This window comes from Haemaphysalis longicornis, unplaced genomic scaffold (genome assembly GCF_048455015.1).
Source record: "Haemaphysalis longicornis isolate Haplotype H1 unplaced genomic scaffold, Haemaphysalis longicornis Haplotype H1 scaffold_3, whole genome shotgun sequence".
NCBI classification, from domain to species: domain Eukaryota; kingdom Metazoa; phylum Arthropoda; class Arachnida; order Ixodida; family Ixodidae; genus Haemaphysalis; species Haemaphysalis longicornis.
This window is the reverse complement of record NW_027526335.1, coordinates 101,422,406-101,449,174: the sequence shown is the minus strand read 5'-3', so window position 1 is coordinate 101,449,174 and position 26,769 is coordinate 101,422,406. Positions and strand designations below refer to the sequence as shown.

The 26,769-nt window shown below is 49.5% G+C and overlaps 1 protein-coding gene across 2 annotated transcripts; it reads left to right on the top strand.

Moving 5' to 3' along the window:
* Window positions 1-306: 306 nt before the first annotated feature.
* Window positions 307-4,696, top strand: LOC144174968 (uncharacterized). 2 transcript variants are annotated; one of them, XM_077703954.1, is made up of 3 exons: window positions 307-761; window positions 826-907; window positions 3,373-4,696. In XM_077703954.1, the coding sequence occupies exons 1-3, from the start codon at window positions 322-324 to the stop codon at window positions 4,315-4,317; spliced, it is 1,467 nt and encodes a 488-aa protein (XP_077560080.1). In that variant the 5' UTR covers window positions 307-321; the 3' UTR covers window positions 4,318-4,696. The 2 variants fall into 2 exon arrangements, with proteins under 2 accessions (XP_077560080.1, XP_077560081.1); XM_077703955.1 differs by having other exon boundaries at window positions 399-907.
* The last annotated feature ends 22,073 nt before the right edge of the window (window positions 4,697-26,769 follow it).

The following is a 26,769-nucleotide window of genomic DNA, read 5'->3' as shown; positions in this document are numbered from 1 at the left end:
GCGTGGCGGGCACGTCGAAACGACACGCGCGTCTACTACTTTCGTCCAGCTTCTCGAGGGCGGTGGTAGTCGTCCGCGCGGATGTATATAAAATCAAAAAGACTTTGACATACATGTGAGTGCGTACGTCTAGTCAAGATGATCAGTGATCAAGACCATGAATGAGTTTGCACCTTTGCACAAAATTCTGTGTCACCTTAGCTTAGCAGGTCATTTACGTTTGCCGAGTGGAAGAGCTCGTAATTTTTGAAAATCATTTTGCCTAAATGTAGCTTACGTTAAAACTTGTATGTGCGTAGTCGCGACACGGCAATCTTTCGAATGAAGCATAGTTGTATACATGGCTATTGCGGCCCCTTCAAAGCCATTTCTTGTCGAACCTCTGCGCGTGCAGGCGCCGATGGAGATCGTCGTGACCCCGGCCGAGGAGACACCGCTGAACGGCGGTGCGCAGTCACCGGACGACGACGGCGGCCGGCACTCCTCCTCCTCTTCCAACGGTTCCTCCCCGCCGCTGGTGTGCAGCAACGGCAGCCACGCGAGCAACGCCAGCTACGTGAACGTGCACGCGAGCGTCTTCCTGGACATGCACAGCCCCATGGAGGTGTCCACGTCGGTGGTGCTCACCTTCTGCCGCGAGAAGGTGCTCCGCCACTACTTCCGCCTCCTCACGGCCGTCGGGTGGCGTCCCCTGGTGGAGGTGGAGACCAACGGGCGCGACCGCTGCCAGCCCGCGCTGCAGACTCTCAACATAATGTACAGTATGGTCGCCTTCGTCCTCGTCTGCCTGGGCCACCTCCTACAGTACGCGTCGTGCTTCCGCAGGGATGGCATCGTCAGCAACAGCGCGTGGGAGAAAAGACACTCTTCCCTGCAACACTTCGGGTGGCACGAGGGAAGGGACAAGGTGCCCAGTTATTTCCTTTTACCACCACACGTGAGAGTTGAAAAATGTGCGCGTGCGAGAGAGAAGGAGACAGAGATGAATTAATGAGGTCGAATAAGAGTGGAGAGAGATAATAAACTTTTACTAAGCCCTTATGGGAGGTGTATGCGCGCAGCGACCAGATGGGGTGGTTCACTAGTCACGGTACCCATATGTGTCCAGCAGCTCCTGGCCCCTGGCCACCAGTCCGTACTGAGTAGCGAGGTCGGGGCTGGACAGCAAGGTCTCCCATCGCTCGAGGGGGTTGGGGATAGGGGTGGGGGGAAGAGAAGGTGGGGGAGTCTTGAGTTTTGTGCACTCTCCAATGACGTGCGCGAGAGTGCCTCTCTTCACCTTGCAGAACGGGCACGAGCTGTCGTGCTCGGCCGGGTACATCTTGTTCAGGAGCACGGGATGTGCTAGAGACCCCCGCTTGCATGCGACGAACGATCGTCTGGTGTCGTCTGTTCAGCTGCGGATGCGGACCGGCAAGCCTACATCGCTCGTTTAGGTACATTTGGACTATGTCTTTGTAGCTCGTGGCGGGCTGCGGTAGCTCGTCCTCACCCTATATTCCGGGGATCCATGAGTTGCCCTAGTCGTCTTCGCCCGGGTCACCAGAATGGTCTGGTCCTCCAGCCGCGAGCTGGTCAAATGTCTCCCACAGCTCAGGAAAGGAACGGGAGAGTTCTTGCAAAATTTGCGCTGCGCAGAACTGAGAGCTTCAGTGCGTTAGTACTTGTAACGATTGTAACGCGATGTACTATTATGAGCAATATGAAAGGGAACACAGGAGCGCGTGGAAAACAGCCTCGAAGCAGACTCAGAGCGATACGCGGATGGCGCTGTGAAAAACAAAGGGGGAAAGGAGGGCGCTCTTCCACTAACTGTTGGCACTCCCACCACGCTGGCATTTCTAAAAAGCAGCACCTTTCGTCGTTTCGCCGATAATATAGTATAGTCCAAAAGCCGATAAGACGCACGGCGGGAACGGCAACAGTTGTTAGAACAGCGTCCCTCTTTCCACTTTGTTTCCGGCGGCGGCCGCTGCGTATCACTCATAGCTGGGTCTGAGGGTGTTTTCTACGCGTTCCTGTGTTCCCTTTCATATTGTTCAGAACAGTACTTACATCGCCATCATGGTTGACTGAGGTGCTCCGAGGGGAACTGTGCTTTGCAACATGGAAAGGACAACTGCACGGTAGTGTTTCTACCTAGTAACCTTTTGCGCTTCATAGGAATTTACATTCTTCGCGCCTTGTTTTTATACTGTCTGATTTGCCCTGAATTTTTCGGTAGCTTTTTATGTTATCCAAAGTGTCTCCACTACGTAAACATAGAGACCACTTTTTACATATTTTGCATTTTACTATGTAACGCTGATTTTCAAGGTGGACTACCTGATAACAAAATCGGTCTGCTAGGAAGATAAGGTCTCCCATCGTGGGGAACAGGCAATTAAAGGTACTCCGCAACACTTCCGATAAATGCTTTCACTCTTTCCTTCGCGTCTGGAAGCAGCAGGGACCCGCACTGCGTGATTTGCTCGTCTCGGCCGATCCGCCTTCCGTTTCTGCTTTGCTTTTGTGGCTTTCTTTGTAAGGTGGCTATCGAATGCGTTCATTGCTGCAACTGAAGGAAAGACGGTTAACAGCCGCTACACCGCTAAAATGACGTAATTCCAGTGGTCGAAGAACGCCAACATCGGGAAAGGGAAAAAAATCTTTAGAGCGAGTTTCCCATTTTCTCATGGGCATAGATCAGTTATTTTTGGCTCAGGTACTTTGCGGCCACCTAAACTAAGTACTGGATATGTTGGTTTACTACGTTCTTCAAGCATTTAGGATTTCGAGAAATGTTGTTGCGGGGTCCCTTTAAAAAGTTACGCATGCACAGTTTCCATGTCAGGGGTAAGATAGTGAGACAAGATGAGAGATATTCAAAAGCAAAGCTTGTTCAATTAAAGCGCCGTATTGATATGCAGGGTACGACTCTAGTCGTAAACGGGGGTGACTGCCTGCGCAATTCGAACTTTCTATGAAAAGTTTTCTTTGAACTGGTTTCGGTTTTTTTTTTTTTTTTTTTGCGTCAGAAAGGCCATCGCTTTTTTTCTTGATGCATGCAGGCCGGCCCTCACAAAAACAATTGCATTAGAGGTTAAATTACGGGATTTAACGCGCCGAAGCTGCATTTAGGCTATGAGGCGCGCCTTAGTGGAGGGCTCCGGATATATATCGACCACCTCGACACACGGACATTTTCGCTTTTCGCCGCCATCTGAAAAGCACGTCCTCGGGCTCAGTATCACTGTGCCTTAGCCACTCAACCACCGTGGCGGGTGCGCTTTTGCTACGGAGTAAAACTTAAATTCAACATTGTTCCACTAGTAGGGTTGAGATTGGGGAGCCTCACGGAAATGTTTTTTTTTTTTTTTTTCGCTGTTGCAGACATGCAATGGCAGCTGGGTTTCGGTGCACCTCCTGCCGGCAATAATGCAGATTTGTGCCTACATCATCGCCTATATACACATGCACTCCCGGGAGAACGAGCAGTTCCAGGCGCTCATGGAGAAGGTCTTCCTCGAGCTCAGAGCCAGCGAGCCGTGGAGCGTAGCCAGAAAGCGCATCACGGGCCGGCTGCACGCCGTCTACGCCGCGGGCGTCATCTGGATGATCTCTTCGGTGGGCTCCCAGGTGCTCAACATCTACGCGGGCGGCACGCTCAACTTCGACTGGATATACGTGGGCGACGACGAGCACTTCGTGCGCTACTTCCTCCTCGCGGCGCTCGTGCTCATGATGCTGTTCCACGACGTCGTGAGCATGGTCATCGCGACCAGCTACGCCATCCACTGCCAGCTTGTGCTCGTCTACCTCCAGCACATGTCGCAGGCCGTGCGCGAGAGACGAATGGCGTTCCTCCAGTTCTTCCGCGGCGTGGAGCAGGCGCGCAAGAGCGTCAAGTACCTCAACCAGAGGCAGGCGCTCGGGGTCACGGTGCAGACGGTCTGGGTCGCCTCCAGAACGGTCGTCTGCTTCTTCGCCCTGCTGGGAACGCCGTGGAGGCAGTGGGCTCGCTTCCTGGCGGCCTGGCTCAACGTCTTCCTCTGGCTATCCCTCCTGCTCATACCGCTGATCCAAGCCAGCCGCCTCAGTTCCACGTGCAACCACGTGAGAGAGGTCGGCCTCGAGGTGATGGCGAGGCCCTTCGGCTACTCCGACGTCTTGCAGTCGGAACTGGACACTTTCCTTCTGTTCACGTCGTCGCTGAGGATGAAGGCCCGGCTGTGCGCCCTCCCAGTCACGAAGCGCACAGTTACGTCCCTGTTCTTGCTCATAGGGCTCTGCTTGTTTATAGCCGTGCAGCTGGACATTGTTAATTTTAAGCCCTGAAAGGGCACTGGAACTTCTTTGAGCTGATGCTTTAGTTTAAGGAGTTTTGTTTCGTTTAACTTATGCGCGCTATAAAGATTACCATTTTACACAGAAGCTGGGCTAAATATTTTGCTCTTGATTATTGTTATACAGTCAAGAATAATGCATAAAACTGCGCTTGTGGACTTTGCTGCTGTGTAGATGCTTCATTTGAACGTGTTCACGTGATAGGTCGTTCTACGGCCCTTTCCTTTTATTGCGCACGTGTTCCACAAACTTGCTCAATCTCTCGAAATGCTGGCTCTTGTTGCCACACGTTTTATGTCGATTGTTATACATTGTTATATATTTACACTGCTTTTAATTCAGATTAAATGCTTTTTACTGGATCTTTCAACGTGATAATGGTAATCACCACATGCTGGTGCACTGACATTGTATCGTGCTACTGTTGTAGTACCCGGCTTTCGCAACTGCTGTCTATAATTGATGAATAGAACCTCATTACATGTAAAATAATATAAACATTAATTTCCCCCATGGCTGTCCCACCTGGTAACCGCAGTATGAGTCATTCTGAGTAACAGATTCCGAGAACATAGTGCAGCAACACTGGCAATGTTTCTGTGCACAAAAAGCCAGCCATGGAGAGGGTCAAGATCTAGTCATTGAGTGAACAGGCAAACAACGAACTGCATGTAATAAAACACAATTACGATAATGCACAACTCACACACAACAGACACTCGGAGGTTGCCTTAGCCAAGTTTACGGATAGGCCACATACTTCTGACACTCACACCTGCTCACTGGGTCCTCAAGACCCTTGCGTAGCAGGGTGGGAAGGCCCAATCCGTGTTTCACATCCTAATTACATATAAGGCACTCAACACAACACGACGCAGACATCTTTTTGAACTCTGCCGACAACACATTCCACAGCACCCATCGCAGTATTTAGGTGACGAACCAATGGTTTCTGTCAAACGTGTTTTGTTTACCCCCCCCCCCCCCCCTCCAGTTTTCATTCCGGTGAAGCCGCTTTACTCGGCGCCGCTCCGTGGCTCCTCCGCGCCACCTCCGTGCTCTCTTTCACAACAGCTATTCCCCTCGCCACCACCAATGCGTCTTTCGCAAGTTGCGCAACCGGCTGACAATGGCGGTAGCGCCTTTATCACATAATGACGGAGAATCAACAGAAGTGCGAATGGGCGTGAAAACGACCGAAAGCCGCCGCCGCCGCCGCAGCGCCGAAAATGTAGCATCCGTCGTTTCCGCCTGAAATTCCACCTCGCTGAGTGGCTGCGAATCCCTGCCTGTTGAAGCGCAACTCACCCGGTTGTAACGCTGGCGTGAGCCCATAATTCTTCCGCTTGAAAGGCTTTCCGAGCGACAATTTCGCCGGTGACTTTCCCGCCTAAGTATTCGCCCATCACCGGTTGCCAGTTTACATGTGCACGAGTTGGGGGTAAAAAGAGGGGCGTGTACACACATCTGGGATTACTGCAGCTACAGATTACATACCCATTGTGCTGGTGGGATATTTAAACGTGGAAGTCTCATGACTCAATGGGTCCTGTTAGCTGTACTCCGTAATATAGCCGTTTGGGTCTGAGTTGGGGTATTATACAGAGAGTAAGATGGAGGGAAACGGACAGCCAACTGTTTGTCCACCAGAATAAATCTCGAGGCTTCCTCGGCTTTAACTCGCTATGGGACGGACGCACGTCGTTTGCTTGGGGGAAGAAGAGCAGGAATTGAAGAAGCGTCGGCCCGAACAGCAGCCTGAATGGGTGCGAAAACAACGAAAAGCCGCTGCCACCACCGTTGCCGCGTCTAGTTCCAGCTCGTCGAGTAGCTGCGAATCTCTCCCTGAAAAACAGCAACTTGCCAGCTTGGAACGCCAAAGTCAGCAAATATTACTTTTCAGCTTGTACCGACATTTTCGGCGGTACCTCATTACCTACTAAGCATGCGCACATAACCGGTTGCGCCTGCACGGGTTGGGAGTGTAGGGAGGGGCTTGCACGTGCAGCTGTAGATTTCATGCCCTCATTAATCACATGCCCGTTGTGCTGGCGGGAGGCTTAAACATTTAAGGATCCCGGCTCACTGCGACATGTACGATGTCCTGAGTGGTCGAGCGGATCGGGTCGGTGTGTTATACAAACATTAAGATGCCTCCGATGCGGAAGGGAAACAAACAGCAGCATGTTTGCAGTGTGCTCAATCGCAAATTACAAACAAATGTGTTTTGTTTAGCTAAATAAAATGATAGCGCTAAAAAGGGGGACACGGACGGAGTGAGGACAGACACACACGGCGCAATGGCACAGGGGGACACGGCACTCCGTCTGTGTTCCCCTTTTTGCGCAATCATTTTATTTAACAATGGAGTACCAACGTGCCCAGGACGCTACCCTTATTAAGTGTTTTGTTTTGTGCACTCCGTGGACTGCGTCCTGCTTCGCAGGTCATCCTTCTCTACATAGTGTAAAAACACTAATTTTGAAGTATTTATCAGAAGTTAAATTAGAAAACCTCATTTCGTAGCACGCATAATCAGAACGTGTCCTTTTGCACCAGCCACCCTCATTGTATTTATTTTTTTATTTGTTCTTGCTAACCGATTTTAGTATTCACTTCTTCATCTCTCTCAGCTCACCACTCTTTTGGCGCCCTTTGCCCCAGTTGGCCTTACGCCATTAAAATCCAACCATCATCGCCATCAAAATCTAGTCACGAAGACGAAGCCAGTATGTTGGACAGTCGTGTAGACCCGCCGCGGAGGTTCAGTGGCTAAGGCAATTGCGCTGCTGAGCCCACGAACGCGGGTGCGACTCCCAGCCGCAGAGGCCGCTTGTCGGGTAGAGGCGGAAAGCAAAAGCGCCTGTGTGTCGAGATTTCGGTGCACGCGCAATTTCCTCAGATGGTCAAAGTTATTCCGGAGCCCTCCACTACCACGCTGCTCATAGCCCATATGTAGCGTCGGTGCCTTACGGGGACTCACCCGATCACGTTACTAATTTACTAATTTACTAATTCATCACCTATGGGTTACAAAAGCATCGTCACCCTGGCCCTTTACACCAGCCGTGTTCAGTTTTTAACTGATTTTATTTCGTGTTCTCTCCTCATCAAATCACTTTGTGTTTGGCGCTCTTTGCCCATGTCGGCCTTGCGCCAATAAAATCAAACCATCATCACAAAAGCATCGTGTACTAATAAGGGAAGTTTTACAAATTCGTAGAAATGTTCCTAAAAGCCAAGTTTTCTTGATTTGGAAATATAGCGCATCTTTACTGAAACAAAAAATAAAACAAGAAATGCACTTTAGTTTAGCTAGTTTTTATTAGATGGCGCTAGCGGTATACCACGCGATAGTTTTGTGCATTTCACAACAGAAGTCACGTATTTCCGAAAATAAGCAAAACTAGGCCATTATGCACAATTGTATTTGCAAAAGTCTTCGTATCAGTGCACGATGTTTTCCAAGCCCGTGGGTCACGAAGCAGTAAGTGCGAAAGGCGTCAATAAACCAATTATTAATTTTAAAATACAGGCACAAAGAATCTAGGACAGCTAAGCCCTCCTTGTGATATCCTGAATGTGAAAGCAGTAGTGTTTAAATTGCCAAACGAATATTTCGTATTGGCTTTCTCCACTGCATTCTTTTTTTATTGCGGAAGTTTGCTAATCAGCATAAAAACTATATATACATGTAAACTCCGTATTCCCGAAGAAACCGTAGAAGTGGGCAGTGTTGTGGAGCCTGTGGCCGCGGGGCGCAGGAGTCGAGATGCACGAGGCGTAGTCTTTGTAGGGCAGGGCAGCTCTGCACACAATGCTCTGCTGCAGCCTGCTCAACAGGCCAGAAGGGACACGTCGAATCAAACGGGGCGTGGTACTGGGGAGGCCAGGTCCTCGTCACAGCCGGCGTTAGGGCCACCCCCAAGCGAAGTCGTCGGAGCAGGACCTCATCTACGAGGGACAACCCGCCAGGGAGTTCCGTACCTCGCGGAGGTATACGTGCGCGCGCGGTGCGCCGAAGACGTTCTTTTCGACTGACGAGGCGAATAGCCGCTTAGGAAGGTACCAGAGGAGCGGGCTATTGCAAACACACACGGGGTGCGTACCAGCCTCTGCAGCCTGCATTCCAGGGTGGCTGTGACACGCGAATACGGCAGGGGCAAATGTCCGGTATGTCCGGGATTTGTAACACAAGTTTGTTTGACGTAAATGTTTTTCGAAGCTCTCGGGCAGCAGCGGATGAATCGGTGTAGACGGAAAACTCGGTTTAAGCAGGGTGGGAAGTACAGTTGTGTGCAGCAGAGCATCCCGCACTGCGAGGAGCTCGGCTTGGGTGGGTGGCACTTTTCCGTCGTGATGTAGGTGCACGTAATAGGGTCGGGAGCCATGTTCGGGCAAACTATATATGGAGCAGAGTGTCTGGTGCGCTGGCGTCGCAAACATCACCGTAGAGGAAGCACTGTCCATAGAAAGCGCAACAGGAGCACCAAACCGTTCGGGGATGGATGCGGGAAATAGGTAACGTATCTGTTAATTGGTGAAACTTCCACGTGGTCTTATGGTGGAGTTAGATAACTGTGGGGCTGGTGAATTGGTCATGTAGTCTACAAGCGCAGCGGAATGAGGGCTTGCTTTTGGAGGCGCGCTTGACGACGCTGATGAAGTGATTCATCAAGTGTGCTCAGCTGTGCTTCCTGTTGGATAATTGGGATGGGGGTGAGGGCTGGTGGCTAGCCAGTTATTGCTCGCATAGCCAAATTGTTGATGGATTCGAGAGGCACCCAGTCTGACTTTGTGAGACAGTTGAATTGAGCCTGATACACTATGCGGGGCTGAAGAATGGCTCGGACCACCATGCGGATATCTTGAATGCTGCACCGCCGACTTTTCGAGAAATTCGACGAAACAGTTGCAGCGATTGGGATGCTTTATGCTTGGCAGAGCGAGCCCAAAGTGTCGCAGAACCGGAAGCTGTGATATCCAAGCTGTGTTACCTGCAGAGTAGACGTTGTTTATAGGCTCCGTGCACGGGTATGGGGCGACACCGGCGCTCGAACAACTAGCGACACGTACGGCCACTTGCGACACGTTGCCATCGCCTGCGCGCTGTCTTAGGAAATATTGGAGGAAGAGGAGAAGGAGGAGAAAAGTGAACGGAAAGGCCTAGAGGTTATCTAGGCTTAGAGCCCGTATTTCTACTCGGCACTGTGGAAAAGGGGTTTTAGGGGGTGAAAGAGGGCAGGCGAAAAGAGGGGATAGGAGCAAGCCACGCACACACTTCAGTCCCTTTTTGGGCACTGTAGCCTTTCAGTTAAGCCTGTGTCCTTCATGAAAGACAAAAGGGCTTTTGTTGTCTTCTGCGAAGTCGATTGTAGGGGTCGATGTCCTAGAATAGTCTCTGCTGTGAATGGTTGATTGTCCATTCGGCTGAGCTCGGCGGCCAAAACACGTATTTTCGATGAATACTGGGGGCAACGACAAAGCACATGTTCGATTGTCTCTTCACCTCACAAGCGTCGCAGTGGGCACTACTGGCCATCCCGATGAGGAATGCGTAGGCTTTCGTCGAGGCCACTTCCAACCACACTCTGCAAAGTAAAGCAGACTGTGATCAAGACAGCCCACACGGAAGACGGCGCTGGAATAGAGGGTCCTGGTTGTGGAGGGAAGGTTTCATACAAGAAAACCGCACAGCGTGGTCGTCAGCTACACCTCTCAAACGCTGTTTAATGCGTCCGGGAGGAGCTGGCGAGCGTAACGGAGCTGTACGATGTTTGTCTGATGTTTCTAGCGATGGCTTTTGGTACATAACAGGTGTGGGTGGCGAATTTTAGTTAAAGGCCAATGCAGTGAATACCTGCGAGTTCTGTTGCGAAAACGCGGCTCGCGCAACACTGCACTTCATTAAGATTTCAGTGAATCCAAGCGAAATAGTTGGGGCAAGCTCCACGTGCTAGGTCGGGTGCCACGGGTCGTGTGAACGTGCTGATGCAGTTTCTATGTTAACTGCGAACACCGGGCTGCTACTACCTACGTTCAGCACCGGCGTTAGCGCCGGTATTCCCTCTGTCTGAATCAACGGAATGTTAGTCATATGGAGTTGGCCGCAATATCTGCGTCAAAGCGGCAGCTGCTGCAGCACGGGCAGCGTGCACGTAGGAACGAGTAAGCTGTGATGAGCATAATACAAATAAGGAATCAAACATACAGAGTGTTAAAGCATAAGCTAAACGTAATACTAAAATTGCGGCGTGTGCACATGCGCAACGACATAAAAAAATGGCAGCATCTCCGCTCCGTGGATGATGGCGAGGGTGAGGAGTATACGGGGACTCGAAATGACATCCAAGTTGCACCCCGACCGACATTCGATTTGAGCCGTGAGTTGCACCTTGATAATTCCCTAAATGAAACTGCAACTCACGGCTCAAATCGAATTTCGCTTGATTTTCGCTTGATTGTGGTGTGCGCACGGATGGACGGGGACGGACATTGGGAGGTACTCCGCACCGTTACAGGCGAGGAAGTAAGCCGTTTGAGGCTGGGGTACTAACTCCCGGTCATAGCCCAATGGGTAAGACGACTGACTATAACTATGTCTGGTCTACCAGGCACAGGCTGGAATCCTGCGTGTGCCTGTGTGATTTTTTTGTGATTGTAAATGCTATGCGCACGGACGCGGACGGACATTGTGCAGTCCTAAGGTGATCCGCACCTAAAACCGGCAGACACCGTCACTGCTTCAAAGGGATTAACGCGCACATTTATTGCCCATTCGTTTAACTGCGGTGGTTGCCTGTGGAATTCCTGCAGTTTTTTTTTTTTTTTTTGTCGACAGTTGCTCCGTCTCGTATTCCATAGCTGGCGCGCTGTTTTTATTCCCAGTGAAGTTCGCGTTGCCTACGCGTGTTTCGCCGTGCACCGGCTGTCACAAGTCCCCACCAAAGCTGATAGCGGGCGTGCACATAAAAACCACATTCACAAAAAACAACAAAACGAACGTTTATGGCCACATGTTGATCAGCGTTGTTTACAGTGCACGTCGCACTTCACGGATTCATCGCTGCCGCCTTTCCGCTTCATTTCCTGGGAACCGAGATAAGCTAGTACTATATTTTCAGCAGCCTGCTCACGACCTTCTTGAAAATGTTGGGGGAGCCGGAGACCCAGCAGTACACAGAAATACTCTTTACTAGAACGACTTTTTCGCAACGACTCCGGTGTCTCTGCCCCGTACAGCGGCTCCTTCGGGCGGACCAATAACCGATTTTCGACAGCGCCGCTGTTCGGCGGCGCTGCGGTCACGATCGAAACGCCATTATCATCATCACCATCATCGTCGTCGTCGTCGTCGTCGTCCAATTTACGACCACTGCAGGTCAAAGGCCTCTCCCATAGATCTCCAATTATCCGGTCCTGTGCTAACCCCGACCAATTTATCCCCGCAAACTTCTTGATCTCATCTGCCCATCTAACTTTCCGTCGCCCCCTGCAACGCTTGCCTTCTCTAGGGATCCCCTCTGTTACCCCCAACGGTTATCTTGCCTTCGCATCACGTGCCCTGCCCACGTCCATTTCTTGTTCTTAATTTCTACTAATATGTCCTTAAAACGCGTTTGTTCCCTGACACACTCTGCTCTCTCCTTGTCCCTTAATGTTACACCTATCATCTTCCGCCCCATCGCCCACTGAGTCGTTCTCAATTTAAGTTGAACCTTCTTAGTGAGCCCCCAAGTTTCTGTCCCCAAAGTGAGTACCGGCAAGATGCAGCTGTCAGGCACTTTCTTCTTTAGGGACAATGGTAGGCTGCCATTCATTATCGGAGAATGGCTGCCGAATGCTCTCCAGCCCAACCTTATCCTTCGAATTATTTCTGCCTCATGGTTGGGATCTGGGGTCACAACTTGGCCTAAGTAGATATAGTCCCTTACCACTCCCACTGCCTCGCCACCTCTCTCAAACCGCTGTGCCGTCCCGAGGTTATTGATCATTACTTTAGTTTTCTGCATATTAGTTTCCAGGCCCACGGTTCTACTCTGTTTGTCCAGTGCGGAAAGCATGTTTTGCAATTCGTCCCTCGAGTTATTAAGCAAAGCAACGTCATCAGCAAATCTAAGGTTGCTGAGGTATTCTCCCTTAACCCTTACTCCCAGCTGTTCCCAATCCAATGTTCTGAATACTTCTTGTAAACATGCTGTGAATAACATTGGAGAGATTGTGTCTCCTTGTCTGACGCCATTCCTTATAGGTATTTTACTGCTCTCCTTATGGAGGATGATGGTAGCTGTGGACCCATTGTAGATACCATCTAGTATTCTTACATAATGCTCATCTACACCCTGGTTTCGTAATGTCTGAATGACTGCTGAGGTTTAGACCGAGTCAAATGCTTTCTCATAATCTATGAAGGCTATATATAGGGGTTTAGTATACTCAGAGCACTTCTCTAAAAGGAAAGGGGCCAGGTCAGAGCCCTTAGGGACACCCCGGAGGGGCTGAAATGAATCGGTGGGAGATCCATTGAGGCGAATGGAGAAGGTGCGATTTTGCAAGTAGAAGGAGATGAAATCACATTGGGGGGATTGTACCGGTAAGCCATACCCGATTGTACGCCTAGTCCCACCAGAGAAAATTCTCCGAGATTCTTGTAGGATTCATAGGTAAATCCGACAGGGCCGGGAGCTCTGCGGAGTGTAGCCATGTCAATTGTCGTGGTTAATTCGGCCATAGTAAATGGTGATAGTATACCCTCAATTGCTGCTTCCGATGGAGCCGCACCGCCACTGGTCGGAAGTGTAAATACAGAGCGCATGACGGCTGGGAACGAGTTGAAATCGGGGTATAAGGTGTGAGCCGGCGTATGAGCAAATTGGAATGAACCTTGGTTGGAGTTCCGAAACGCTGAGGCAGCCGTGTCCGGTGGTAGAGGTGATAGTTCCATCAAGTGAAAAACCCGCCATATGGAACGAGGCCACACTGGTGCCCTAACGAAGCCCATATGTCAGACCGGCGCCGGTGGGGCAGCCGGCGTTCATGGCGATGGGCCGCGGCAGTGAGTGAGTTAAGGCGGAGCTGGCAATCTGTAAAGCTGGGATTGCGGCAAGCAGCCGATTCCGCGTGGCGCGCGCGTTACGCCAATAGTTGAAGGAGGCGCAAGTCAGGGTTAGGGCGGCTTTCGTCAACCCAGGTCACAGTTGTGGAAACATTAAGAGCTTGTTGTACGGAGGACAAGGGGTCTTCTTTGAACGTTGGTATTTGAGAGACCGACTCCCATAACTCCTCCCACTTGGTGATTTGACATTTACGACGTACACGCGACGATAGGGCGAAGACGAAAGATCAAGGTGAATGGGGCGATGGTCGCTACCTCAACAGTCCGGCTCCCGCCGCCAAGTAACTGCAAATAGACCAAGCCACCAAGCTAGATCTGGGGAACGCGGAGGCATACGAGTGGATCTGGAGCGGCTTCATGGTCTTGAGGAGATCTGAGCCTCGCCCACTCGCTGTGTCATAACCCCAGGCTAGGCGCAGGGCATTGAAGTCCCCGGCGATGAGGATGGAACAGTCAGGGTTCTGTGCTCGGTGGTAAGAAACCCACCCAAGTTGAACACATGGGGCATGGCTGCCTTCGGTCACTCTCGCTGTTCTTCCAGGTCGAATTGCCGTGGGCGACCACGTTCCACAGCTGCTGTTGATGTAGACGGTTCAACGTCCATCGCCGTAAACATCGCGCCGGCTAAATGCATGAACAAGTGTCACATGTGAGGTAGCGCGCTCATTTTATGTTCAGACATGCCTACAGAGGTGCCACTTTTTTCTCACCGCCTGGAAAGGCAGTGGGGTGGCTGTGTCCTCCTGTTATTATAACCATGCCTTTCCCTTTTCGTCTTCTGTCGCCGTGACTGGAAGTATTTCGTCCTTGTTAGACTTACACATACGCTATTAGCGTAAATGTTCTTTACTCCCTCCGTGATTAGCATGCTCAAAAAGCTGGCGCAGCTTACATGGTTGTGCGAGGCTGGAGAAGCATGCACAGCTGGTGGCCCCTCTCCATTCGTCGGAGTCCTGGTTGTTGCACCTCACATGGATTTCTGAACTTGGCGCTGAAAGGTCTCCATGGCTGGCAAGTCCGAATCGTTTCGTCCGCAGGCTTTTACATCTTTCCCAAAGTGGGCCGCGTTAGCACGCGCTAGAACCCGCGGCCAAGTCCGAAGCCAAGGATCGCGCTACGAACCCTAAAGGGAATGCTGTGCGCCCGGAATGCGATAATAGATCAATCGTTAATATGTTAATATGGAAAAAACTGAGGGATTTTGGATAGGACAATGGGGAACGAAACCATCCAGATTCGCTGCTATTATTTGGGATAGCGCCCCGCTTCAGTACCTCGGCGTGCCGTCACATCAAATACGGAACACAGGGCCTCATTGGTCATCAGTGCTCACGCAAGTTAAGCGCGCATCGCAGGCATGGAATGGGCGAGACCTCTCTGTGTTTGCACGTGCAAGAGTGTGTAACGTCTTCCTTGCCACAAAGCTCCTTTATGTGCTTCAAGTGCTTCACTGTGCACGAGCAAAAGTTGAGGCCCTACATAGAGTTTTTGCAAAATTTGTGTGGGGTTCTCAATGGGAACCTATGCGCAGGGACAACTTGTTTCTTCCTTTAAAGGCCGGGGGGTGTTGGGCTCATGCATTTGTTTGTGCACCAACTTGTGTCTTGTTTTTTCGTCTACAAATTGGTTGATCACCCACTTTTACTAACTGTACTTCAGCAGCGCATAAGTTTCCATTTGCCTTTTTTGCTTGTATGTACGGGCGAAGTCAATACGAAACCTCCATGGGGATTTCTCAAAGAGGTCGTGGAGTCATTTAACGTTCTTACTGCGCGGTTTTCGTTGAAATATCTGTTCAGCATGTCAAGGAAAACTATGACGAACACTCTTATTGAAAGTCTATTCCCGGTGCCTGTTTATAGCCAGCCTTACTTAGGCCACCAGAAAAGCCATGTTTTAAAACGCGTAATGAGCATGTGTATCCCACCAAATGCAAAAACATTTTCCTTCAAGCTGCATTCTTCCACACTCCCAGTTAAGACATGACTGCGCGAAAAGGGAATGTCTATTCCTTGGTCGGACAATTGTCGCCTCTGTAATCAACCAGAGACAATTGATCATTGTTTTGTGTTGTGCCGGGACGCTGTGTTCTTCTGGGACGTTTTGCAGCGGACACTAAAAAAGGACATTGACATCACCCAGTACACCATTCGCTTCCTGCCATTTGAAGATGTTAATCGGGTGCCATATGACGTTTTCGTTCTCCCAGGATTGTTTAGCTTGTGGGAGTGTCGCATGACTGATCGGCATGCGGAACCCCCTAGGCCGACCAAGGGCATTTTTCGGGAACAGGCGGCGTTGGTGCGGAGCGTTTATGCTGCGCAGAGTGATCCACCAGAGTGGCAGCCTCTTTTGGATGCGTGCGTTTGCTTGTTTGAGTTTCGATCTTTGTTCGACTGATGTACTTGCCCTTTGCTGTCTGTTAGTGTTTATATTGTGCGTTAAGTGTCTTGTTTTTTCAAGTTTTCTAAAATTTCCATGCATTAAAGAAAAAAAGATGATAGATCAATTGTATAGACGCCGGTTTCATAGCGCGAGGGACCCAGGTTCGACTGCTACCACGGGAAGCGTGTTTTTTTTTTTTTTTCAATTGCCTTCACTCCCCGCCGGTGCTAACCCCGTGCCCCTATAAGGCCTTTCGAGCAGCCCAGAGGTTAGGTCGGCGGTTTCGCGGCGCGAAGGTCCCGGGTTCGATTCCCGGAACCACTCTAACCACATTTTTTTTTTCTTAAGGCTTCAAGGTTTTTGGTGCAACGAATGGACAAAGCCTAAATAGCCTAAACAGCTATGTCATTAATACCTCTCCAGGCCTCCGCACGTGTCTGTAACGCACGTTTCTTCGAAGGCCGCACCGTATTCACTGTGTCCACCTCTGGTCATCTAGAGGAGGAGGGGGGGGGAGGAGGAAAAGTTTTATTGCCATCAGATAGCAGTAGTACACAACCTTTACTGCAAAAGGAGGACCACTGGTAACGATGGAAAAAACGGGTGGAGAGTGAGGGTAAGGGAAAACAAACAAACGTTATTGTTTCCGGAGCCTCTGTCGATTGAATGATCGGGCCACTCCTTGGTATCTGCTCTTAGTGGGCCAGTTCATGGTACCAACACTAGAATGGGTAGTTCGATACAACTACATCCGGCGGAGGACTTACTGAAACAAGCAGGTCTAGACCGCTCTTAATTGAGCAAACTGCAGTTTCAGATAATTTTCCATCGGTTTGTTATGGATCGGGCTGTGGTTGTAGGGGTATAAACTTTCATCAGAGAGCAGCACTGTGAGTATAGTTTTCAGACCAGTCCCCCAGAAGAGCTTGCTGCCGTCTTCGTCCTCCGGACGTTCCGAAGCGGCCGATCAGGGCCACAGCTGGCCAGCTCCCGCTCCCACTGCTCTGGAGTTGCAATTCGAGTGTTTTCGACGTTCTTGTTCCGTCGGCAAGCCCAGACCCTGTGAAATAAAGTCTAGGGCACTGCACAGTGAGGGCAAGTGGGTGTATCCATTGTGCCACGGAACCGCCGTGTTGTTGGGGTAGCCTGCCTGCCTGTCGCGCATTACGAATCGACTCCCAGACCCAAATTTGCCTAATTTTCTTTTATTCTCAATCACTTTGTTTTGTTCATGAAAGATTGCCTGGGTAAAGCGGTGTTACTCCACCATATTTTCACCTGTTTTTTTTTTTTGTTGTTGTTGTTGTTGTTGTTGTCTGAGCCGTCAGCCTTGTTGTGGGTCAAGTCTTGGCCCCGACGTCAGATCTTCAACCTGCCAACCTGATTAACGTTTTCGCATTGAAATTTGTTTGACATGCTTCCGAATGGTTCGAAACGAGGTAGGTATATTTGTACTTGATGTACTTCAGACTCAACCACACTTGCCCACTTAGGGACAGACAACCGATGTTTGTCGAGTATATTTTCTTTGTCCCAATTGAAAGGGCATCACTTAAAACACCTTAACCTGGAGCGGTTTGGCCGATAGCGCCCTAGAACTATTGAAATAGGAGTTTTTAGATCTACCGGCCATTCGTGTTCCGCCTAAAGGAATGCTGGCCACCATGTCAGTGAGCTGTGCGGCAATACACTTTTAACTGCACGTGAGACTTAAAGAGGTATTCAAAAACTTGTCCCTGGCTAAAACAACAATAATGTGTATTTCCTAATCCTTCATGGGTTTTTTTAATCACGCGTTGAAATCGACGAAGTTGTGAGGATACGCACGGTCTCCGCGACCGGCTGCCGGACCGGACCGGCAGCTGACCGCGGAGGTTATGAGACACATAACGTAGTGTCACGTTTATACTACGTGTCGCTACTTTTAAAGGAGCCATGAAGACAAAATACAAGTTGGGTTTATTAGAAAGACTGCTTAGTCCCGATAACAATGATACCAATATCATCGCAATCTTCGAACAAATAACGGAGATATTAAAGAAAATGGGTGAAGCAGTCGCGACCCCCTAGCCAATTTCCCGCAACTTTTCTATGACGTCACGGAACCTTGTTTGTGCGATTGGCGGCCGCCTAACTGACCTGACGCGACGACACATGACTGGACGTCTGTAATGGGGCCTCTAGTTCCATTTTACCGCATCACTTGAATGCTAACGTGCAGTTAACGCACTGAAAATTATGTTTTATTGTTGGCCCGTATGACGTCATTCTTGCTCATAACACGTCACCGTGGCGCAAAATTTGAAAGTTTTTAAATACTTCTTGCTTTTTTTCGTTAAAAAACATCTTTTGTGGCTTTGATGGAGCTGAGTGAGATACTGAATCCTAGTTCTTTCAAATTAAACGAAGTTGTATTTTCTCTTCATGGCTCCTTTAAGTCTTCAAAAATTTTAGTGCAAAACTAAAATCATTTCCGCCTGTTTGTTTAGAAATTACTTGCGGTTACTCCAGTATATAAAACGGTGGCTGTCATATGAGCTAGACGACATGCAATTCACAAAAATCGTTTGTCTGTGCCTTCAAGAGAGATTCGGGCACCTCTTTCACGACTTTGAGTAGAGTACAGACGCGTATTTTCTGGCTTGCTGTAAACTTGCTCTCCCAGCAAGTTTACAGCCACACCTTCAACTATTATTACCTCTGCAGTCTGCCTATTTGGATGTCAATTTGCAAGTCCTTCCCTTCCGGCGTCCCCGGTGGCGCGGAGTTTACGAGTGTGCGTTTCTCGGTTAAGTCTCACTTCGGAGTTACGCGCCCACGACTGCTCCACTGACGTCACTGAATGACGTTAACGAAACAGACATTTTATCAGAAAGGGACGTCAGTTCCGACACATGGCATCACCAATGTGAAGGATTTGCGACATCCTCCTAATCCACAATTAACTAAATTTTATGCTGATAGAATCACCACAACCACACCATATCCTCTTAAAAATGGGTGTCCGCATAGACCAGCTAACGGGACCCTATAAAACGCAAGCGAGTTTTCGCTTTTGCCTAATGTGAGATGCCCTGACTTTCCGGAAGCTGATTTTAAGTTTCACTGAGGGCCCTGCGGGAAGCTCAGCAGTGATGGAGGATGTCGGAGTAATTTTATGAAAGGGGGTGCAGCAGGACCGGAAGGCCGCCAAGTGATTCCTGTTCTTGCCCTTCTGGGGACGCCCGGTGGGCAAGGTCGCGGGCAGTGGCATGCGCTAATGCGAAGCTGTGGCATTTCTGGTCGTTGTTGGAGAATGGCAGCTGCAAGACCGGTGATGTTCCCCGTTGCAAACCGTCGGCAGGCTGTATGTGAGTCGGTGAGCAGTAACGTGAGGTCTGTACGTGCACCACGGCTGAAGCGATGGCCGCTTCTTCAGCTGTACTTGTAGAGAAGGTAAGAAATGTTGCCGCTGCAAGTGGGCTCCCGTTCGCCCTGACTACCGCAGCCGCGCGTGCATGTCGAGAGCGGTAGCTCGCAGCGTCCGTGTAGCATGCTTCGGGGTCAGTGGCATATCTCGCTTAAGAAGTCAGTTGCGTGTGCTTTGGAACTGGAAGCACCCGTATGGCAGCTGGCTGGATCGCTGTCATGAGCAGCCGGGTGTCGATTGTTGGTGGAGCGGAGTATCCCAAAGTGCTTAGCACATATCGCCCTGTAGCACTTAGTCGAAGCCGTCAATGCTGACTATTGGTGTGGGCTTCAGTTAGTTCAGCCAGTGTGTTATGCAAGCCCAGCTGGAGGATGCGGTAAGTTGATGTGAAGGATGGTAGTCCAGGAGCGGTTTTGTGGGCTTTGCGAATAATTATGTCCGTTTTGTTGGTCGCTTTGGTCTTGCGCCATGGGAGCCACGTAGGGTGTCCCATAAGTGATTCAGCTAATCATCATGCCCGAAGAATTCTGCATGTGCCTGCTTCTTTGAGTCCATGACGATAGCAAATAAAAAAAATGCACGCGGAAAACAATGTTTTGACCAAAAATACAAAAAAAGCACTGACGATTACTGTACTGCCTAACGCGAAATTTGTGCGAAGCGCGAACTGCTGTCTTCTCGGTCATCGCGCATAGCTTCTGCATATCAAAAGGTGATTGCGTGATCAGCGAACGCACGGCAGCGCACGCTGCTTTGCCGTTATCTCGCACCGTGTCGGCGACGCCGACCATGATGTTGTAATAATGATGATGACGATTAATGGCTCTCCTTATGAATCGGGGTGTCAGTTGTCAGCAACCGACGTGCCTGTTTTATTACGCTAACTTGGGATTTGGGGGGTAAAGAAAATATGCATAAACCGTGGGGGATCCGGACATTTCTGTGTAAGACATTTCGGTGCTGCACGTCTGAAAGTGCCGACATTTCGGTGCACGGGATGTCCCAGGCATAATTCTTTTAACATTTTAGCTTTATTACTTTCGTTTAGTCAGATGATTTAATTTTACGTTCGAAAGTTGTATTTGGGCCGCACTGCAACGAAAAGAACGCTAAACCGAGGCGGAGCATCAGCGCGTAAAACCAAATTTCGGAATAAATGTTAAGAATTAAAGTTGTTAATTTACTTCCGTTCAACCTTTTTTTTTTTTTTTATTTGAGCATTCATGTAAACACCTCTAATATTTTAATTCAAGTGTTACCGAAGGGCTTTGATTTCACTTCACCCACCGCTGCAAGAGGCTGCTGCTTTTCGTCCTTTCCTATTTCTTTCCCCCCACCCTTCCCCGTCCGCCAAACCGCCGCGGAAAAAAAGTAAGTTATTTCTTGTAAAAGTAGAAAACAAAAATGAATTGAATAAAAGACGTCATGGCCTTACTTCAGCGATATCTCTCTTATTAAATTATCCCTGATAAGATGCCTTCTCAGCAATAAATTTCTGTATAGTAGACACGAAATTAAAGCGGTTGAGTATATAGCGCTTCACAGGTATACATGGTCTCTTTCTCCGAAGTATTTCATATAAAGGACCACAAGTCATCATACTTTGACTTCACAGTTCTTGTGTTGACCTTAACTATGTTTTCCTAGCAATGTCTTTTGTGTATAACAGTAAAGCCAACTTTTAAAGAAAAGTTCGAGTCAAACCCTGCCGTAACCGGCATGTAGCAAGTGAAACGATCCTGAGGCCGCCTGGTTCTTGCTGCGGCAGGAAACTAAACATCCCCCTCGCAAGGGGCACGATCAAATGCAGCGCATTTCCGGGGGCGCACGACGTTAAGTAGTTTGCGTTACGTTAATGTTGTTGCACTTGGTGCTGTTGGTTCTTGTATTGTAATTAAATGAGGGGACGTAATTACGTGGTCACGTGACATCATTTATTGTGGCGCAGGTGGGTATGATTATTGTGGCGCAGTGGGAAGAGCACCGTGTACCTCGCGTTCCGCCCACAGGTAGTGAATGCGTTGTATCAGCAGCTTCTTGGCGTAGTTTGAATGAGTCAAGGATATAAGGCGCGTTCGTAGCCCTCCGTTCTGTGTCGGCTTTGTGGCGCAGTGGGTAGAGCACCATGTACCTTGCGTTCCGCCCGCAGGGTCGTGGGATCGAAACCAGGCGCCGATAAGTATTATTTTTTTATATATAGTGTAGGGGGGGGGGTGCGGGCGACGATGGACAACTAGAACGGGTGACATCGTGAGTTAAAGAAATGCTCTGCATTTAAAATAAAGGAAATGAGCTAGCTTAAGCGCGCGTGCATCCGTTTAATAATTTTCTCTGTCGATTTCGTCTTGCATTCGGTGTTGGTTCTACTGAAAAACTAGCCATTGATCGCACTTACAGTGGAGTCGCTAAAGGGTTGGGGGTGGGAAAGGCTAAGCACTGCCGGATTCCAACTTCCTTGGTAGAAACAGGGGGGTGTCATTTGAGCTGCTACAATGCGTAAACTGGACATCGAAAACTTGAAGACGACTGTCTCAGCTCTCGCCAAACCGGCCTATTCAATTTTTTCTTCTTATAATGAAAGAGCTCGAGGAATGCCTGGGGTGTCCATGAAATGCGCCACTTGAAGAGTTAATTGCGGATGGGGCGACGGACGACGAAGAAAGAGCGATTCCTGGAAAAATAGCGCCGTCGGTACGTCGGTATCAGAGAAGCTTGGAAAGGAGCTTGTTCCTCCATGGGAGCTCGCACAGGCGCCAGCGGTACTGTCATTGTATTCTCAGAGGCTTTTCGGGTGGCTTTTGTTGCGCATTAGAGAGGCATGGTGAATGTATTCGCACTTTCCAGCAACGGTGGCGCCGCCGCGCGCCTTTTTTCCGAAGCTGTTTGTAGATGATCGGCGTCCCGGGCGAAGGCAGCCGGAGCGTTCGGAAACGCGGTGATTGAGAACGCAAAACCAAAAAGCAATCGTATGTGCTGTGTACCGCAGTATAGAAATCGCTCAGTGCCGGAAAAAGCCAGCGTCCATACCTTTGCGGGAGACAAAAAAGCATGAAAGGTTTGGGTAATTATGCTCCGCATTGGAAAAGGTGACACAATGGGGTTTGCAGTAGTCACTTCACGAAAGCCTATTTCTTCTGGAGCAATATCCCTAAGTTTAGTTCGCTCTCTCGTTATTGATGGTGTGTTTATCGTGAAAGTTGAGTGTGTCGCTTATTAATAGATGGTCTGCAGCCACTGACACCGCGGTAGAAGAAAGGCGCCGTGCCGCCACATAACATTCCTATGCGCACGCAGGAGAAGAAATGAAGCCAAGAACAACAGGAGAAAGGTCATTGTTCATTTATTAACGTGCTGTTTTCTTTTAATAAATGAATTCCAGTTGTATTTTGTGCTTTGTTGGGTTGCTTGTGCTTCGTTCTCTTGTTAGCATTATGTGTGATTACTATTTTGAACTTGCTGCTTTTTTCTTTCTCAAACCCCCCACAGGAATGGGCGATGTAGGTATTTGTAATAAATAAATAAACTTGTTACTGTGACATCGTCGTTTCGGACAGAGCGCTGAAGGCACAGCACAGCTGATGTAACAGGCCCTCGCAGAGGCGTCAGCGTTTGATATTTAGTTTTGGTATTTTTTATTATTACCTGCAACTTGCATAAACGCCGTTAGAACTTTCCCTGTAAGAACAGCTCACAAAATTATAATTTACTCGCATTATTCGCACTTCACCCGACACATTGGTGCAAGGGACAATAACAAAACGCTGTGCTCGGTTGCGTCTACCGAGCTCTGCTTGGCGCCTAATAAATATTCGTAAAGTGTGCTTGAACAATTTCACGAGCATGGATGGAAGTGTAGCACCCTTTATAGAACCTGCAGTGCCAACAAACGTTCACGCAGTGCGGTTGGCTGGTGACGCCATTCGGTTGCAGGCACAATCCCTCGATGCTCAGCATGTCATCAGTTGCCTCCCTAATGCCGCAAAACGCTGTGTGACTGGCGTTATAAACTGCTTCGCTTCGACAAAGCACCTTCTTGTCTCATCGGCAAGGGAAAAGATGGTCTGAAGAGACACCAATGGGCCTGGATCGGCTTTTCCCTCCAGACGCGCGCGCTTACGTGACGTCCCGATCATCGTCCGGTCCTCCATTTTGGATACCCCGTCGCGCCACCTATATTCGCTGGAAAGAGCGATCCTGCGGTAACGCTTCCGAGACCGTGAACTCAGCTAGGCCTGTAAGATTTTCAGGGGAAACCGAGAATAATATGACTGAAAAAGAGTTATGGGGGAGATTGAAACTTGAAAACGGGGGGCATTGCCGGAGATGAAAGTAAGCATGTAAACATAAAACAAAGGTTGGTTTGCTCGTACACGGGAACGAGTAATATTTGTAGGCACAACCCGGGTGTAGGCACGTTCGTCACATGGCGTGTCGTCATAGGCCAGTTCGTAATAGGCCGTTTGGTCACATAGGATCATTCGTCATAGGCCGGTTCGTAACAGGCCGTTTGGTCACATAGGATCATTCGTCATAGGCCAGTTTGTCACTTACGAAAGTTCGTCACAGGAACGCAAAAACGAAATTCGTGGCTTTTTTTAGGCGTAAGTGGGGATGAGGCATGACTATAACTACTTTGCACACCTTTTCGCAATACCGGTCCTCTTAGGGGCCACCACGGCGATCCTAAAGTGGCAGTTAGGCACGCCCCAAAAAATGTTTGGCTTTCGGGGAACCCGTGCACGAATTATCCTGGTCCTGCAGTCCATACCACTCCCACCCGTCCCCCTGGCCTTTCACATGAATGTCACGGTAGCAGGCGCTTTTCTTCTTCTTTTTTTTTTCATTTTCGTTGCTCCCTCACTGGTAGCCAAGTGCTCACGGCGTGGTCATTTTTGCCCCTTTCCTTGGAAAGCCTTTTTTGTGTGCACATAAAAACTCACTCGAACTGTCCGAAAGGAGGATATAACATGCAGCCCTATAGGAGGCATATCCGCTCCCCAAGCAGCTAGCTGAGGGGGCGCCCTTTTGATTATTTTGCCCGAGAGCTACTGCCAAGAAGGGCGGACCGGCACCCCGCGCATGCGCAGATGGCTATTGGAGAAAGGTCCATCAAATAATTAGTTGCACCACTTGTATTAAACCACTAATAAGTGACACAAATTGGCCCATGTGAAATTCCCAAGAATGAGCAGGTCGTTGCTACCACTTTCCCTATTACGGGACCACTTAGAACCAGACGCCTGGCGGCCGTCTTCCAAGAACTTTGTTGGGCTACGTCCCTGTTTCACTTTTCTGTCTTGGGTTGTTGAACTCGTATCTATAATCCTGTCCGAACACGTCACCCTACTTGCCCACTCTGGCTTGCATTCTTTGTTGAGCTTTGCTAGATGTACGGCCCAAAGTACAAAAAAGAACTAACTAAAAAAAACCTGTACCTCGCTTCTCTCTTTCGAGTCAAAAAAAAAAAAACACGTAGACATTCATTTTGTGCACCTGTGACGAACTTTCCTAAGTGACAAACTGGCCTATGACGAATGATCCAATGTGACCAAACGGCCTATTACGAACCGGCCTATGACAAATGATCCTATGTAACCAAACGGCCTATTACGAACCGGCCTATGACGAAACGCCATGTGACGAACGGGCCGTATCCCCATTCTTCGATATTAGCGGCTTGTCCCTTTTAGAGAATGAACGAGTGGTGGGAGGAGCTGGCACACTGATTTTGGAGACTTGTGTACTTCGGTCGTTCCCTTTCATCCGCATTTATTCTTTTCAGTCTCTGTGTGACCGCATCTTTTGTGTTGGTGTTTTATTTTCCTTGCAGAGTATACTTTTATCCCCGTTGGATGACGATGTTATTAATACGCCAAAGGACCGGCCTTTATCAAGAAGGAAGGTGGTCAAACACTTTTGGTCATGTTTGTACAGTAGAACGAATATGGCTTGAGCGGCTGAAGTTTGCGTTCCCTCCTGTCCTCCGTCCTACTTCCCTTTGGAGAAGAAAAATGGGGGAACAAGGTTGATGGTTGGGCTATTGACACAGAGAGAGTAGGATGGGCCCAGGTAACCATGGGTGCCTGGTCATTTTAGAGTTTCTGAGAAAGCGCATTCATCACGCATTTATCTGTCAACAAGGTCGCGGTATGCATGCAAAGTTCGTACGACTGGTAGGACTGGGGGGGGGGGGGGGGGGAACAACAGGTATTCGGAGAAGGAGGAGAAGGAAGGGGAGAACTAGAAGTCTCCCCGACACGAGCAGCAGAATGACTGATTCCAGGCAGTAAGTACAAATCGTCTGTTTATGCATGGGGAATCGCGATTATTTCCCGACAAACAGCACCGCTGGGAGAGGCATTTCTTGCAGAGGGAGTAACGACAACTTCCAGCGAAGCGACGTATTTTCCTTTCATATTCTCTCGTTCAGGGGTTTAGGCAGAATTTCGATTTTGGGAGGGTGTCGGTAGGATGTTTGGGGGGTTGTATAAATTCCTAGGCAGGGTGGTTGTGCTTGTGGAATCTTTTTTGTGGGGGTGTCGAAGTCCTTCTGGGGGGGTGTTGGGGGGGGGGGGGGGTGTTAGGGGGGTGTGTATAAATCCCTGCTCTCGCTCTTCAGAAGAGTCGCCCTTCAGCAGCTACCCTCAAAGAAAAGGGGCGTGGGGCCGGCGGCGCGCCGCAATTTTTGCCCGGCGGCGGCGGCGGCGGCGGGCTCATTCCCGCGACTTCGGCGGCGGCGCAGACGGCGCGACCAAAAAAGGCTGCGGCGGCGGCGTGGCGCGGCGGCGCCCAGGTCTACCAGCCACTGATCTCCACTAGAGTCAACGAGTCAACTAAGCGGAGATCAGTGGCACGAGCTGCCATGACATCGACGACGGTGTCTGAATATGAGGGGCTCACAGTGACGGCAACCTGGTCGTTGACGACACTCGGGAAATCCCCCGTTTTGTTGTGCGCAGTTGCAGTCATGAACCATTTTCAACTAGCCGGACTTTCCACTCTGCTTCAGTTACGAAAAGTGTCGGCCGTCACGTCGCTCCATGAGAGGATCAACGTCTCAATAGCGGCCAATCAGCATTTCAATTACCGCTGAGAGACCATGCATTTCGGCGGCAATTCTAGGTTCACCGAATTCGATATATCCGATGTGAACTTCGTTATAAGGAATATGTTTCGCTTATATTTTCATAACTGATTTCTTTTTGTTCGGCATGATTCGCTCTACCCGGGTTCGCTATAATCGGGTTTGATTATCAACAGTTTGTTTCTACTTTCTTCGAAGTATGTATGTATTTATTGTTCTTAGGAAATGGCGTAAATTGTCTCGCCTAGGGGGCGGACAACGGAACGCCTGTTGGTGTAGGGGGGGGGGGATAGGGAGAAAAGAATACATAGGAATAGGAGGATAGGGGAGAAGGTTGACATTACAATGTATATAATACACAAACTTCGAAGTTTCAACCCTCAGTTAAAGCACAAGGTGTCTGCTACTGGGTATGACTAATGATGTTATCAAGGCACGAGACAGTAATGA